Source organism: Epinephelus fuscoguttatus, linkage group LG13 (assembly GCF_011397635.1).
Source record: "Epinephelus fuscoguttatus linkage group LG13, E.fuscoguttatus.final_Chr_v1".
In the NCBI taxonomy this organism is placed as follows: Eukaryota; Metazoa; Chordata; class Actinopteri; order Perciformes; family Serranidae; genus Epinephelus; species Epinephelus fuscoguttatus.
In genome coordinates this window covers 24,742,682-24,758,475 of record NC_064764.1, presented here as the reverse complement: position 1 = coordinate 24,758,475, position 15,794 = coordinate 24,742,682, and the positions used below count along the sequence as shown (strand labels likewise).

General features: G+C 40.7%; 1 protein-coding gene across 1 annotated transcript; it reads left to right on the top strand.

Annotated features, from left to right (window-relative positions):
* The first annotated feature begins 89 nt into the window (after positions 1 to 89).
* On the top strand, positions 90 to 11,305 carry fancb (FA complementation group B). Its single transcript, XM_049593681.1, has 8 exons — positions 90 to 1,143; positions 1,233 to 1,388; positions 1,482 to 1,571; positions 2,917 to 3,045; positions 3,887 to 4,062; positions 6,660 to 7,081; positions 7,161 to 7,401; positions 9,675 to 11,305. The coding sequence occupies exons 1-8, from the start codon at positions 235 to 237 to the stop codon at positions 10,081 to 10,083; spliced, it is 2,532 nt and encodes an 843-aa protein (XP_049449638.1). The 5' UTR covers positions 90 to 234; the 3' UTR covers positions 10,084 to 11,305.
* The last annotated feature ends 4,489 nt before the right edge of the window (positions 11,306 to 15,794 follow it).

Sequence of the window (15,794 nt, the reverse complement as noted above, 5' to 3'; positions counted from 1 at the left end):
AGCGTTCAATCTCAGTTGGCGCGCCGGTATGAGTATGCAACGGTCACTGTGAGACGTTGAATACAGCGAAATGTCGCTCTCACGAGTACATTTAGCAACCAGTCGACCATATGTACACCTTAGTGAGACTTCTGACACGCAAGTGACAGCTCCAAGCTTTCCAATAACGTAAAGTAAAGCTGTCAATAAGGAGGAATCGAACCGGGTAGGCACACGAAGCTTCCCTATTGCATAATGGAGAGATTGCTGTCGGAAGATTTGTATCTAAATCCCCATCGGCTTTCCCTGTGTGGAAAGATAATCTCGTTTAACTGCAAACGAGCCTCAGCCACAAATGACAGCGAAAAGACCGAGTTAATATTCCACCGCCTCTCGTTTGAACGGGAAGACAGCGCGTTCGTGAAGGCAGCTGATGGAGCAGCTGTCATCAGCAGGAGGAGATCAACGCATGTGGATATTGTGAAATGTAAATGTGCCGTTAATGTTCAGAGCAGAGTCACCGCAGCGTGTGTTTTAGTGACAAAGAAGAGTGAGAAGGGGGAGAGCTTCCAGTATAGTCTCCTCACACTCAGCAGCTCAAACCGACTGGAGCCCTGCATTGAGTTTAAACTCCCTTATCAAATGAGGGAGAGTGTGTCCATCCTCCAGGGCCCCACAGTGTTGTGGAGCCATGGTGGTAATGTCTTCTATGCATCTCTGCAGGCAGGAGAGGTCAGAAAGGTGCCCATTCAGTTGTCCCACATTGTTATTGGAGAGCTTCCCCTCTACAAAGAGCAGCTATTTGTTCTTGGATTGCAAAACCTTTCAGAACAGCCCACAGGCCAAACCCTGGGCTATTTTGTGGAGAGTGGACAAGTGTTTGATGGCACCACGATGTTGCCTCATCCCTATATTTGCATCACAAGGTGCATCCTGGTGCTGTCAGCGGAAAAAGTGGATGACATGCTGAAATCTACTGTGGTTGCAGCAACTTCTAATCAGCAACTTGTTTATTTTGAGGATGGCATCGTGAAAGACGTGTGCCAGCTCCCCTTTGAGCAACCTGAAAATATTCAAGTGGTCCACACAGGAAGAAATGGCAGCCTGTTTGTCGTATCGTTTCACCAGGGGCATGTTTGTGTTTTGTGGAAGGAAACATTTCAGGTAAAGTGAGGTTTCGATATCTATCCTTAAAGCTTTACTTTCAGTTTGCAGTTTTTTATAAGTCTGCTTTGTTTAACTCTCTTTCCCAGATAGCCTCCCACTGGTCAGGTGTCAGTTCTGTTCATGTGGATGACTTCCTGGGATGTGGAACAGACCAAATGCTGCTGGTTTTCGAGCATCAAGGCGTAACAGGACAGCCTTTGGAAAAATTCCTCCTCACTGACCTCTGCGGCATTTCATATTCTGTAAGGCATGAATTTTACTTCTCATGTGCAATACTACCCTTGATAAAGTGAACATCTGAAGGCAGCATTACTTATTGTAAATACACATTTCAGCGTGGTCAGGACAGTGAAACACTAAAGACACCAACTCCTCCACCAGAGAACTGTCTCCTCACTCTTCGAGCTTTAGAGTCCAGACTACAGGTGAGCATCTGTCAAATATTTCTGGAGTGGCTGGGCAATAATTTACTATTATCATAATCAGTTGAATGCCAAAAACATTACTACAGCATACTATTGTTTTACAAAATGTGAATAAAAAAAAAGCCAAGCAGAAATGGACGAAATTATGTTATTAAAGTTTTTGTGTTACATGTATAAAGAGTGGATTTTTTTTTTAATTTTATTGAACATAGTTTGACTATTTAACATGGAGCTCTGCATACATTTGCCATGTAGGGATGTGATTACAATAGTTGACAGAAAAAGATTGCTTTGATACTGTGATAATGATTTAATTTAATCAATTTTTATTTATTTTACTTATTTATTTAACCTTAATTTAACCAGGAAGTCCCACTGGGATTGAACATCTCTTTTACAAGAGAGACCTGGTCAAGGTATCAGACAGTCAAACCACATTTAAAATGCAACAAATACTCAACTCAACTTTATTTATATAGCACCTTTCTCACAAACATGCAGGCCAAAGTGCAAAATTGAAATGACACAGACACAAAACAATAAAATATTAAAAAAGCAAATCAACCAAAACAGAACAAATGAACAAAAAAGATGATCAAAACTCTATTACATATAAAGAGTGTAAATAAATTAATAAAAAATGAATAGGAGAGGTAAGGTAAAAACCAATGGTTAAAATTTAAAAGTCAAGACTGTAATGTTACTTCACATTAAAAGCTAATAAAGCTAATATATTCTAATATCCAGAAGTAGCGAATTCCACAGTTTAGGGGCGTAAATACAACATATAATGCAAAAATCCACAACAAAACAACAACTATTCAAACAAAGTGGCCTCTCAAGAAAAATAAGCACGTGTCTCTGTCACCACATTCTTTATGACACCCTTAAATTCATCAGTGGATTTAGGTGTTTCCGATTTTAGACATTTTTGAAGATTGTTCCATGTCCAAGGTGCAGAGTAAGAGAATGCAGTTTTCCCCAGATGTATTAAAACCTGGGGTTCATTAAAAAGCAACAACTTGGAGGAGTGTAGCTGGTAATTATCAGAGGTTACACGCAGAAGGGTGCAGAGGTAGGTCAGAGGTTTGCCCAATATTGCTTTATAGATAAAGAATGCAGTGATGTGAGTGAGGGACATTCGTGATAAAATGTAGAGATGCATGGTAAACTGAATCAAGGCTACGTAAAATGGAGCATTCTTGCTCTATCATGCTGCATAATAAATAATGTAATTGCTATTTAAATGACATTTTGGAAGAAAACTTTTTTTTCACCTCTCTGTTATTCAGTGCATGTTGAATTTATGATATATACTGTCAGTCACATACAATCTGTTACGCAGAGTGGATTGAGCGTGCTTCAAGAGCTTCAACGAGAGGTGAGAATGAAGGACAGAGTTCTGCAGCAGTCGGTCCGAGCCCTCACCGATGTGGTCTCAGAAGGAGAGACTGTCCTCACCCAGCATGAGCAGGTATAGTACATGCTAGGAACTACAGTATACAACCATGAGTTTCTGCAAAGCACTGCCTGTGGTGTCGCAGTATTTAGCTAATTTGCCAGAGGCCTTGGAACTAATAAGACTCAAGTGTCAGTTGCCTTCCCTCTGGCACTGAGACAGGACAACATGAAGCCTAGGATATTGAGAGCATGCTGATGTTAGCTCTTGTAGATTCTAGTGGCATTTATGATAATGAAATGTCTGTAAAATGGTGTGCATTTAAATTCAGTTTACAATTTTAACATGGGCCACACATTATGTTAAAACAGTGAGGTATATCACTATAAGTCCCGCCCCCCCTCTCCCTCTCAGCCTCTAAGGTTTCGCTCCAGCACTTGTCACTCACGCTGATAAGTTGTCATATTTGAAATGGCATCTCACATGAGGCTGATGCAACCAGCGTTCCTAATGCGGCCACAGGCATTGAGGAAGCAAATGCAGGCAGTGAAGACAAATGCCACAAATGTTTTGTTGTCTTCTCCTTTGTAACTCTAGATGGCGTTTCATGTTTTGAAATTCTTCGGTGCAGCTGATACTATTTCCTTGCTGTGCTGTGGTCACAAGACATTCCTCGGATGTTGTGTGTGGCCCAGAACAAACTTTTTGAAAAACAAGCTTCAAATTCCAGGAATAATGAAACTGTATTTTGACAAAATGCATCACTGCAACACTTTTTGTTTTTAAGTAGTATTTGAAAAGAACAATACATGTGCACCGGATGGGTAAATTGAAATGTTTGACATAAGCTGCTATTGCTGTCAATGCTGTCACACACTTGTCATTGCTGATTATAGTCTTTGCACTTTCTGTCCAGGAAGGCCTTATTGCTCTGTGGGACTGCGATGATGATGAGTCAAAGGACGAGGCCTCGGATGACAAGATGGAAGACATGCCAGCAGTGTCTTCAAAACCTCAAGTTGACAAGCTGTGGCATCGCATCGCTGAGGAGCGAATGGTCGTGGGAGTGATACTAACTACTGACAGCTCAGTGTAAACATGATTTGTTTTCTAATTGAAGCTGATCGTATGTTTGCCTGTGTGAAGAATGCGCGAGCTTTACAGAGCGAAGCATTCAGCCTTCGTAAATATGGCCCATTGAACATGACATTATCTAAACACTTCGGAGTGATTCTCCTAAAATGCTAATCCGCTTGATGTCTTGTCGGGTGTAATGAGTTCTGGTTGAGTGGATCTATGTATGTATGGTACTGATAAAGATGCAGGGAATGTTAGTATGGCGCTCCATGTTTAAGTCAAATGAGATGTACTACTATCCAGCTGTCAGAGTGAATAATCGCGCCCTGATTTGATTCGTCAGAACTAAAACAGTATGGTGCCATTGGTTGAGGTGGACTGATCATATTGAGTAATCAATTTCCGCTTGACTTCAAAGACCTTAGAGGGATAGTTTTTGAAGTAGGGTTGTGTGAGGTACTTGTTCATAGTCAATGTGTTACATACAGTAGATGGTGCTTGTACAGCTGTGGATGGGGGGGAGCAGAAAAACCTATTTTGTCCACCTAAAAAAGTCTTAGCATATGCTATATTTAGGATATATTAACAGCTCTACCTTGATGCAGACAGCCCTTTCTGATGGGGGAAGCCATTAACAGTGATTCCCAATCTATGCTCTTGTCAAAGTCACCAGACTCTATCGACAAAGACAGTAATTATACAGGATTCCCACAGTCATGGAATTCCTAAGAAAGTTTTGAATTTAGAAAATTGTTTTCCACGTCTGGAAATAGTTTGGAATTAACAGCAAGTTTTAGAAAAGCTTAGGATATACATGGTTTAGAATACGTTCATAAAAATCCTAAAACATGTCCAACCTTAAGCGAAATGCATTACTTTTATTACTAATTGAAAATCTATTGCTGTGCTGCGTGACCATTGAAACATCACTAGTATCACGTGATACACATTGGCGTATGGAGCTAGTTGGCGATGGGATTGTCTAACATGCAAGTAAAGTTAGCTGTTTGCTTATTCACAAATGCCCAGGAAGTACAAGTTTAATAATGGACGACAAATATAATACACGGCTTAAGAAAGAGGCAGACCCCAGCAACACTGGATGGAGGCTATGCACCAAAAGTTTTGGTGTTTTGGTGCAAATTAGTTTTGATTAGTGACCAAAATTAGTTGTAAGGAAAGTGTACATATCTCTCTACATTTGGAAATGCACCCTACTTCAAATCGCTTGTTGTTAGAGAGATGTCCAGGCAGTCTATTTAAGACTACTTAAGGTTATGTAAATGGGGTAAAATATTATTGAAATTTAAGGAAAAGTTTTGAAAATTCATTGGCAAAAGCAGCTGGGGTGGCTGTGGCTTAGGAGTTAAAACAGGTCGTCCACTACCCGGAAGATCAGAGGTTCAATTCCAGACTCCTCCAGTCTGCAGGTTGAAATATCCTTGGGCAAGATACTGAAACCCATGTTACTCCTGATGGCTGTTTCATTGGTGTGTGAGTGTGTTAAAGCTGTGTAGCAGGTTGCACCTCATATGGTAGCCTCAGCCACCAGTGTGTGAATGTGACTTGTAGTGTAAAAAGACTGGAAAGGCGCTATGCATGTGCAAGTCCATTACCATTTACCAAAAGTGCACAGGAACCCTGATTTCTGCTCGCTGAACAAAGCAGCTGCTGGTCCACCGCTGCCTCAGTCACTTAGGTAGTTTGCTTTGTTTTGTGGCTTTGGTGAATCCAAACTAACCCTTTAAAACACCAAAGTAACACATTAAAACAACCAGTAGTTCCTTTGTTCTGTAATATAAAATAGCTGTTTTTCTCAATGGAATCTGGCTTTGAAAACAGAAATGCAATGGCTTCAGTTCCCCATCAAAAATCGCCATCTGGCGGCAAGATAATACGTTGAAAATATTCTAAATGCAGCATACACTTGACCTGATATTGGTGTTTTTTAGATGGGACTTTTTAAAGTGGCTTCAATTATTTTGTTGCTGATCCATCCACAGCAGTACATTAGCTTCTGTGGCGGTACTCCTGCCCGCTTCTCATACATCTACTGTATGTAATACACTCAGAATAAATAAGTGCCTCATACAACCCCTCGTCAAAAGATTCAAACTATTCCTCTGAGGTCTTCTTTCATGATTAAGTCAATTCCAGCCTCTCAATCTCTGTAAACAAATAGCTCTAACTAAGTAAAGATGTTTTTTGCCTCTTTGATTGCCCCCAGCTTTATATGAATCCCTCAAAGGCAGATGCAGGGTGGCTAGGTGGTCACCATGGCAACAAGTATTTAATAACTCCCCAAGCTCCTTTTGTGGGAACAAGAAGCTATCACATTCTTCCATCCACCTGTTCCTTTTTTTTTTATTTGAGAACATGTGGAAGAAAACCACTTCTGGCATGATTGCCTCAAGAGCCCATATATCGCTGGTTTGATTGGTGCACTTGTCTGGTTGATGTCATTTCACCACCTGGAGATATCGGGGCTGTTAATCAGTTCACAAGCAGTCACACGTTCAGTCACACACACACTCATTTTGTATTTTTTTTAACTGATTATCTACTGTCTATGTGATATCTGATTGTTAGTGATGTGTTATTTTTTGCTCCAGACCAGTGGCCAGTGTGAGCTTATCCATCCTGACAGAGATGGGTCAGAGCTCAACGCCTGCAGTCATCCAGACCCAGAGCCAAGTGTTCTGGCTCCCTGCGCCCTGCTCCTCATCATCCTCCTCCTCCTCCTCTGCCTCCACGTTCTCAGAGCCTGCAGCCAAAAGAAGCAAGCAGCACAGTGTCGGCAGACCCAATGATCTCAACACATGCAGACTGGCTGTGACTGCTGTGACCAGGCTGACACCTCTGTTGAACTCTGGCAGTGTCAAGTGCCGTGTCGTGCTCCATTACGTCCAGAGACAAGATGCTTTTGCCCTCATGAGCAACCCAACACCGGCTGTCCTGCACTGTGGTCAAGTTGCTTTAGACATTCACGGTGATTTCCACACCCAACTGTTGAAAAACCCTGAACTCAAAACAGGTAAAATCACAAATGCCTTCGACTTCAGATTTAAATTCTGACTCACAGATGTTCATTAGTGTCTTCTTTCTGTACCCAGATGAGGTTAAAGAGGACTTGCTGAGTCTGATGGCGGTGCTGGATCACTGGGTCTTCCACATAGACTCTCCTGATCACAGCTTAGGTGACATAGATGGCTGGATTCAGAAAAGAGTGGGTTGTAAGAGGATAGAAGTGAGCCCGCAGTATCTACTGTTAAAATCTTCAGGACCATCTGCTTTCATGCTGCTGCACTGGCACCAGATAACCCCTTTCCAGGGGGAACTGTCTGTCCACTCCAGGTAAATATTTTTTTATTTACAGATAACTGTGTGATGGCTTTATTCCTGACCTCAGAGGTGTAGATGTTGATTGATAGTGTTGAGTTTTGGCCATAATCATGACCAGTTCATAAAGTGAAAGGATGTATTTTTTATCTTTAAGTTATTGGTGCCGGGGAGACTTTTCTTGTAAGTGGGTGTTACTTACCAAAATCATTGTGTGTTGCCTTGAGGTCTAACAAAGATATTGAATCCATTTCTTTCCTTTTTGGAATATTCTGAAACCTGCATTGGCTATGTTTGCATGCACACACATATTCCACCATCGTCACAAATGTGACAATATTCTGAATTTGATAAGGGTCATGTAAAAAGCGTATTCCGCATGGATATTACAAATTAGGCCTTTTTCCCAAAGAAGCATTTTTCGATAACCGCAATAGCTGCTGTGTGTCAGGTTTTAGGAGCATTCTCTAGACATGTATACAGCGCATTCGGAATGTGCGTCTCAACTGGAGCTTATACCTCATTTGGTGACACACAGCGTTTTGCCTGTTTACAGTCAGCTCTGTGCATTGTCATGGATGCATTGTACAAAGTCCAACTAGCCAACAGTTTGCAAGGTGAATGCCCAAAAGAAAAGAGAGACACACCTACTTTTAAACATTGTAAAGACTTGGAGATCAACAGGTTTTTTGGATATGTGCAAATATCCCAATGCTGACCTTTTTAAGAACTTTGTGTGACGGAAAGAGAGAGGCTGTGTTTGTTGAACAAGCTGGCCAGCTATGGTAAGCTTCTGGCAAAGTACAAAACAAATAAGTCTGCACACCATGTAGCTCCCGTTTAGAGGGATTTTAATGCAGAGTGACGTTCCGAGCCACATTGCACTTCCTCAAACTTCTGATACATGACAGAAAGTTGCCATATTAAATACCCGTAGTGCTGCCTGAGGCAGTCATGTGACACGCCACACCTGTAGCCCATATTTATAATGAAAATAAACCAAGGAAAAAAAATGTACCTGTATATCCCAATATGGTACCAAAGCTACTTAAGGGGATCTAGTTAAGTGGCCGTCATACATACGTCAAAAACACATCTCGATATGTCACAGTATATATACAGTCACGCCACACATAGAAATAAAGGTACATGACGAAAAAACATATATACAAATATACAGCTATAGAATTACAGCATTACAAGAATGGTCTAATGTCAAATCCCTCAATGGGGCCTTTAGGGGCCAATGTGCCTAAGTTATGTATCCAGAAGAGTTCACGTTTAGTCGAACAAGTCGGCCAACTGTGGAAAATGTCCCATCAAAATTTCCATTCTGATGAAAAAAAAAAGCAAAATGGCACATTTCCATATTTAAATGTGATAACCTGCATGTTAGGACACATTAATCACAGTGTGCATGGCTGCATGTTAATAGGAATATCAGTGGAATGTTCATTTTCATTAGCCATTTAAACAGAAGGGCAAAAAAACAAATTTTCTGTGCATGTAAAAATAGTCATTGTTGTATTGCTACACCTATATTTATTTGCAGTCTAATTCTTCCCTACCTTTGCTGCCTCTTTGTTGCATCTGTTGGTGCACAATGGCCACTTGTAGAACAGTGGAATAGTGTAAAGCCATCAGCAGGAGTGTGTTTTGCATCACCCACGTGCATGTGTGTCCTTGTGCTTGAGAACAAACACAACGGGGGGCACCTGCTCCAAAAAAAACCCTGCTCTTTAGAAGTCAAAAACTCCACAGAGTACCTTTTAGTAATCTTAGTTTGACATTTATGTTGTCTGGATGCCATTTTCTTATCTTTTATTTTTTATGAGCAACTTTCTTTGGCATGAAGTGTTACATGCTGCTAATTTAATTTGTGACTTGTTACTTAAAGTGAGAAAAACACAAAATGCTTTGTCCAACAGAGAGATTTTCTTTTTGTTTGCAAACTATAATATCACTGCTCTCTTCAAACACTACTACCGGGGGCACTCTTGAATTATTCATTTTATTTAAAAGAACTAAGGAAGGTGGTAGAAGAGGGCACTGCTCAATTTATATTAATGGATTCAAAGTTGACAAGGCTTTGAAGTTGACTAGGAAGCACGTCCGAGTGATAGTCCACTGAATATCAAAGTGATTAGGATTCTCTGGCAAGCCGAGCACTTAGAAGTACAAATTCTGCAAATAAACTCCGCACAGGTAGGCGGGAGGGAAGCAGCTGAGAAGTGACAGCGATTCTAAAAAGACATGAAACTTAACATGCAATTTGTGGTTCTGTTCAGCCAGTTACAGATGCTCCAGTTTCTGGACTCTCTCTTGGCCTACCTCCCTGCATCCAGCTCCATCCAGCCTGTCAAAGGTACAAGAGGACAGGATGCTGCTCAGATATTTTCTCTGGCACTGGAGAAAGAGGTGGTGTCACTCAAGGAGTGTGTGTCATCGCTACTTTGTGAAGGAGAAGAGGAAGAGAGGATGATCGTTGGACATGAGGAAACCCCGGAGCCAGGGTCTGTAGAGGGGCTCCAGAGGTGCAGAGATATGTTTCAAAAGGACGTGGAGAGGAGCAGGATGAGGTTGAGCCCCCTGGTGGATGTGGGCAGGTATCGTAAGCTAACCCAAAACATGTCCAAAGTCCAGCTTGATGGGGATTTGGCAGCTCTCTTGGACACTCGGAGAACTTTGCTCAGCTGAAATGCTGCAGATGTTGTTGCTAGAAATTATTAATGGGAAAAGAAGCCAACTCTTTAATTGTGTATTGTGTCGAGTGGACTGACTAAAAAGTCAGTCATTATGTATGCTCTGCACATTTCACCTATACTGAGAGCTGTCCCTGTTGCCGGCTTGGTGTTGTCTCTGCTGAGCTGTGTGTGTCAGCTCCCTCAGACTCTCGGGCTTTACATCTCTCTGCTGGCATGTAGAGCCTCAGCCTGTTTCCACTATCTCACCCCCTGGGTTTCACAGCCTTAATCTATTACTGATGCGATACCGCTCATCGTATTCTTCTGCTCGTGTCCCTTTAAACCCTCTATGTTCAAAAACGCTCTTTAATGTCTGTTGCCGCTGTGTGCTGTTCAATAGGAGACCACTTTCATGCCGGAGTGGGAAACTGTTTGTGTTCTGAATAAAGGCAACAACATGATTGTAGAGCAACGGGGTTATACATCTGCTCAGTGACAGGAGTTGACTGAAAGCTTTTAGTGGTACTTTTCCCTCGTGCTTCAGTTATTTTCCTGTTAAACGGTGTAAATAGAAAAGGAGTATTTGGGTGCTGTTTCTCCGGTGATGCTGCACAAGCTGTTAAAATGCAGTTTGTCCAAGTAAACATCAAATCCTACTTCAAAGGGCCCCGGCTTTACTGGATACATGAGGTCTGTGGCAGCTTGGCCAGTAGTGTTTGCTAAAATGGTTTTATTTTTCTTCTCCCAGTGGGGGCCGAAAAATGAGGATGTGCATTTTGTTTGCTCCGGGAGCTACTCCATCTGTGTGTTGTAGTCAGTCTGAGGAGAGATAAACTCCCCCTCTTTTACATCTTTAACATGCCTCCTTCATTGCAAGCTTTCACTGGTCTCACTGCCACAGGACTTCCTTAAATATAGCTGAAGCAAAATTAACTTTAAAGCAAGTGATTCCTAATGTGTTACTTTATGATTGTAATGGTGCCGTGAGTTAATGAAACGTTACAGAAGTGCACAATATATTTCTGTCTTGTTAAGATGGAAATAAAGCTCCTGTTTTTTTCTAAATACCTTTTTTATTGAGCAGATATATTTCACATACATTTCACTGGTGCATTCAAGACTCATTTTCACTGTTCGCCGTATGATGCACGCAGCATTTTGAAGGCAGGAAATTAAATAAAGTAATAGGCTCAGAGCTGATAAAAAGAAATATCTAAATAAATCATAATGAGAATTCAAGAAAAAACATTTTTTTTCTGTCATCCCTCGCATACAATCAACAGCCAGATTCCCAGTCACCTTTTTCTGGCTGCAACACAAACACCCCTGTCATTTCTAGCACAGAACGAGAACTGTGAATTCCTTACTGGAAATAACACGGGGTAGAGAGCCGGAGAGAAATGGATCACATGTGAAAACGAAAATTCAATTGTATTGGTGTTCCCTTAAAGCCCTGACTGCCACCCAGAGTAAAATATATGGTTTGTCATCCCATTATTGTCTGTTAACTTCCATTAACTCTGAGTGGTGGAAGGAGGCTGCAGGGTTTCTACCCTCCACCGAAGTTCACTCACTTTAATGGGGAATGAAACGTGAATGAATAATGCTGTGATATGAAACACCCCAGACATGAAACCCTACATCCCAGCGAGGTTGTTCATGTAGACGAATTGACAGTTGATAGATTCATGCATCTTTTGACACCTCTGTGGATGCCAGCAATCTGCTGTCACCACTTTTGGCAGTCTGTTACCTTGAGGAAATGATAAAAAATTGCCTCTTTTTTTTTTTCTTTTTTTCTTTAAATGGTCATGGCAAATGGAATAATTAAACTGTAAGTAAAAATTAAAAACATATATAATAAATAAGATTAAATAGAATAAAATAAGTGATAAAATAAATGGAATAAATTAAATATGATAAAATAAAATAACTTTCTATCACAAAAAAATAGTTTTTAATCTCGTAGTTATAATTAAATATTTTGTAATCTTTTAATACTATTTCAGGGTTTTGACAGAATCAAAACTTTTACTTAGGCATTTTTGTCACAACGATCTTTCCATCTGTTTTCTTTTTCCTCGGCCAATGGGACAGCAATACTTTTGTTTTTAAATATAATTATAATGTATCAGTCCTGAATTTATTGACCATATAAAAGTTCATATTCATAATTGAGGAGTTTGAGTTGGAGATTGAAACTCAACATTTTATGTATGTAGATTTATGACACTTTTATTTCTGCATTTGCAAATATGAGCGATGTTAACAAACATTTACCAACATGAACCCTCACTACAGGGCGCCTGCAGGACCATAAAAAGTCTTAAAATGCCTTAAATTCAGGTTCATAAATATTAGCCCTTAAAAGTCATTAAATAATCTTAAATTTGGATTTGTGAGGTTCTAATTGACACAAACATTTTATCCAATTTAATTTATCCACCTTTAAGTTCTTTTTGTCCAAATGGATTGAGCTCCTCTGCGTGAAAGTCCACATTTCTGATCTTACAAGTCACTCAACATAAAACTGTCTTTGAAAGTCAAAGTAAAAGCCAACCCAGATTATGGTCTTGCACCTGACTGTGTATTAAGCATGTTGAATTGTCTGAGAGAGGAACAGGAGGTTACAGTTTTATGTTTTATTTTTTGCCCTGGTAGTTTAATTGAATTGCAGATTGCGCCTTTAATAATATGTTAAAACATCCATAATGATGAATGGTGCTGCTAAGCCATGTTTATATTGATGGTGTGTGATGAGGGCACTGGTGTGGTGTTTGCCTGCAGTCGACCATTATTGATCGGGTCAGTCCTCTGGACTCTGGAAACTCAGTGGGTCAACCAAACAAAGTGGGCGGCCATTGATTGCATCTACAACACAAGGCATAGTGCACAGCCCACATACAGTACAGTAGTGTGCATGGTTCTGTATGCAGAGAGCTAACACTGTGGTTTGAAAACAAAAAAATACCTGTGAGTAAATAACCTTTAATATTTATGCTTCTTTCCATGTGGAAATTTTTTAACCTAGAGGCTCAATTGTTTCAGAACATCTCACCAATATATGTAATTGGAGGTGTCTAATAACAGGTTGTATCTTTTGCCCATCCTCTAGCACAGTTTTATGAAGCCCTTAGGCATAATACAGACATTATACAGGCTCCAAACACAGTAATGCTTCTTTAATATGCCAGGCTACTTATTTATATCATGTAACCTTGGAATATGCAGGCCGAAGAACTTGATTCTACAAGAAATTCTTATTACAAGGTCCGCTTACTTGCTTTCAACCACATCATATGGCCTTCCTCAGCAGATAAAGTTGCTCAGTTGTCATGGAGATGGTTTAGCCGAACTGAAGTTGTGGTTTTCAAATGCTGCTACATTTTAAAATGGCCCCCGGAGACACTAGGTTCTCCCTGATTATAGACAAGGCTACCTTAAGCTATCAGAGAGGAGTAAAGATCAATACTACCAGCCTGCGGATGATCTCACAGCAACCGAGAATATTTCTGTTGCCGGAGCAGCATGTTTCACAGCATTCACACCACTTCATATCCCATACATAACACTAGCTCACGCTCACACCAGCACACCCAGTGCGTTGTGTTGTTGTTTGAAGAGTGCCATGGATGCATAATCCTCTGAATAAACCGTACAGAAAATAGCGGAATACGCCACTGGTTTTATTATTACTTTAATAAAGTAGGAATGAATGTTTAATTTAGTGTAGGGTTCATGTTCAGGCATAAGAGACACACTTTGAGCCAAATCATGCTCCAGTGTTCTCAACTCCATTAATTTCCCGCTTTTCTCTCACACTGGCCTTCTCAATTGCTGTGCTGTTGCTATAGCAACCCTCATTTCTCGCCTCTCTCAGACCTCACAAAGCAGCCTCCCCTAAACCTTAATGAATGATGGAAAGTTGTTTTCCCTCTTAAACACAATTATAAGCCGCAAATTATTTTCCTTTCATAAGCCATCATACTGAACTTGATTGCATAAAGGCTATTGCAATCCCTGCATATTCAAACGGCAATAATAATGAACAGTGATTTAAGGCTGTGTCAGGCAAATAGATGGTATTTCCATGCTGGGATTTGTATTATTGATTAGTTAATAATTCCTGTGTGTTGTGCATTAAAATTGTGGTTAGATGATTCATGCGGCCTTCTCAATAAACCTACCACAGGCTACATATTATTCATCTTTTAGATAAATATAAGATTGATGGATCCTGGTGTTCCCCACATCACCACAATGAATAGCATTATTAGTGGGATAATGTAATTACAGGATATCGAGAGCTGATGTGGCTTCTCCTGTCTCTTTAAGGGTGATATATTTGGGTTATTTATGCAGTAACAACAGGTGGAAATGGACTGTCACTCAGGATGTAGAGCAGGTCGTCTTTTAAAAGCAACACAACTGTTTTCTTTCTAGACGAACACATTCTCACTGCAACCTCGTCACATATTGACGTTTGGTCATGGATTTTCAGTGTCCAGATATGACATGCAAGGTACCCTGGGTGTGTTGGTTGTTAACGTTCTGGGACACCGTGTCAAGTTCTGTCTGTTACATGCTTCTTTCAAAATACACTTCTGTTTTCACAGGAATTTACGGTTTATACACAGTCTCTTTCAAAATAAACGCACTATGTCAGTACAACACCGCAAACTGATGTTTTTTTTTTTTCCTCCAACAACTAACGTGGTTAGATTTTGGAAAGAAAAAATAGGGTTTGACTTTACAATCTGACGGGATGCGGACATCGCTGTCCTGGGCAAAAGTTTGGTGTTTGTTGGACGCATCCACCACCCCTTAGACCCGCCCTACTTAGACTTTCACAGCCTTAACTTTCGTCCTTGCCTTACGTGTTTCCCCCTGACGCTACCGAGCGCTGTTAAACTATAACGGTGACCGGCCGCGTATCATGCCGATGTTAAAGGACAGCTTTTTCCGTTGGTTTCTGACACCAGAAGTCCCTACCCAAGCACCAGATTTCAACGACTTCGGAGTGAGACCGGGTTGTCTAGACAACTACATCTGCCAATCATGTCAACATGCAGAAGGAAGTGTGCATCTACTGCTAGCTCAACTAGCACCACTGAGCTAGCTATCATTACAGATCACCCAAGGACGATAGCATTAATGTTTACATCTGTACAGTCACAATCACGAGCCTCTCGTCCATGAGTAGATGCACACTTCCTTCGGCACAATGATAACAGTTGGGAGGTGTAGTCATGGGCAGATTATGAGACAATGGGCCCCTGAGCGCAGATATGCAAAAGGCCCCACCACCTCTCCTACACAAGAGCAAGAAACAGAATTTTTGGTAGTTAAGCTTTTTGTTTATTTATTTTTTTATCGATTTTTATTAATGGTTTTGTGTCTTTACAATGTTTTTGTCTTTTTTTTGTCTTTGTTTGGTCGTTTTGTGTCTCTCTGACGTAATTTTGGGTCTTTTTTGGTACTTTTGTGTCTCTTTGTTGCTGTTTTGTCACTTTTGTAGTATTTGTGTCTATTAACAGTTCCTTTGCATCCTCCTATAGTCATTCTGAGTCTCCTCTTGGTCGATATGTGCCTTTGCCCCGTAGGCTCGTTCAGTAATCTTTAAGAGTGTCGCTCAGTAAAGAGAAAATAGTCCCTACATGAAACTGCTCACAACAAGGTCTGTGGATTATCTTGGGTAACTGGGTCATGACTTTTGGAAAGAAA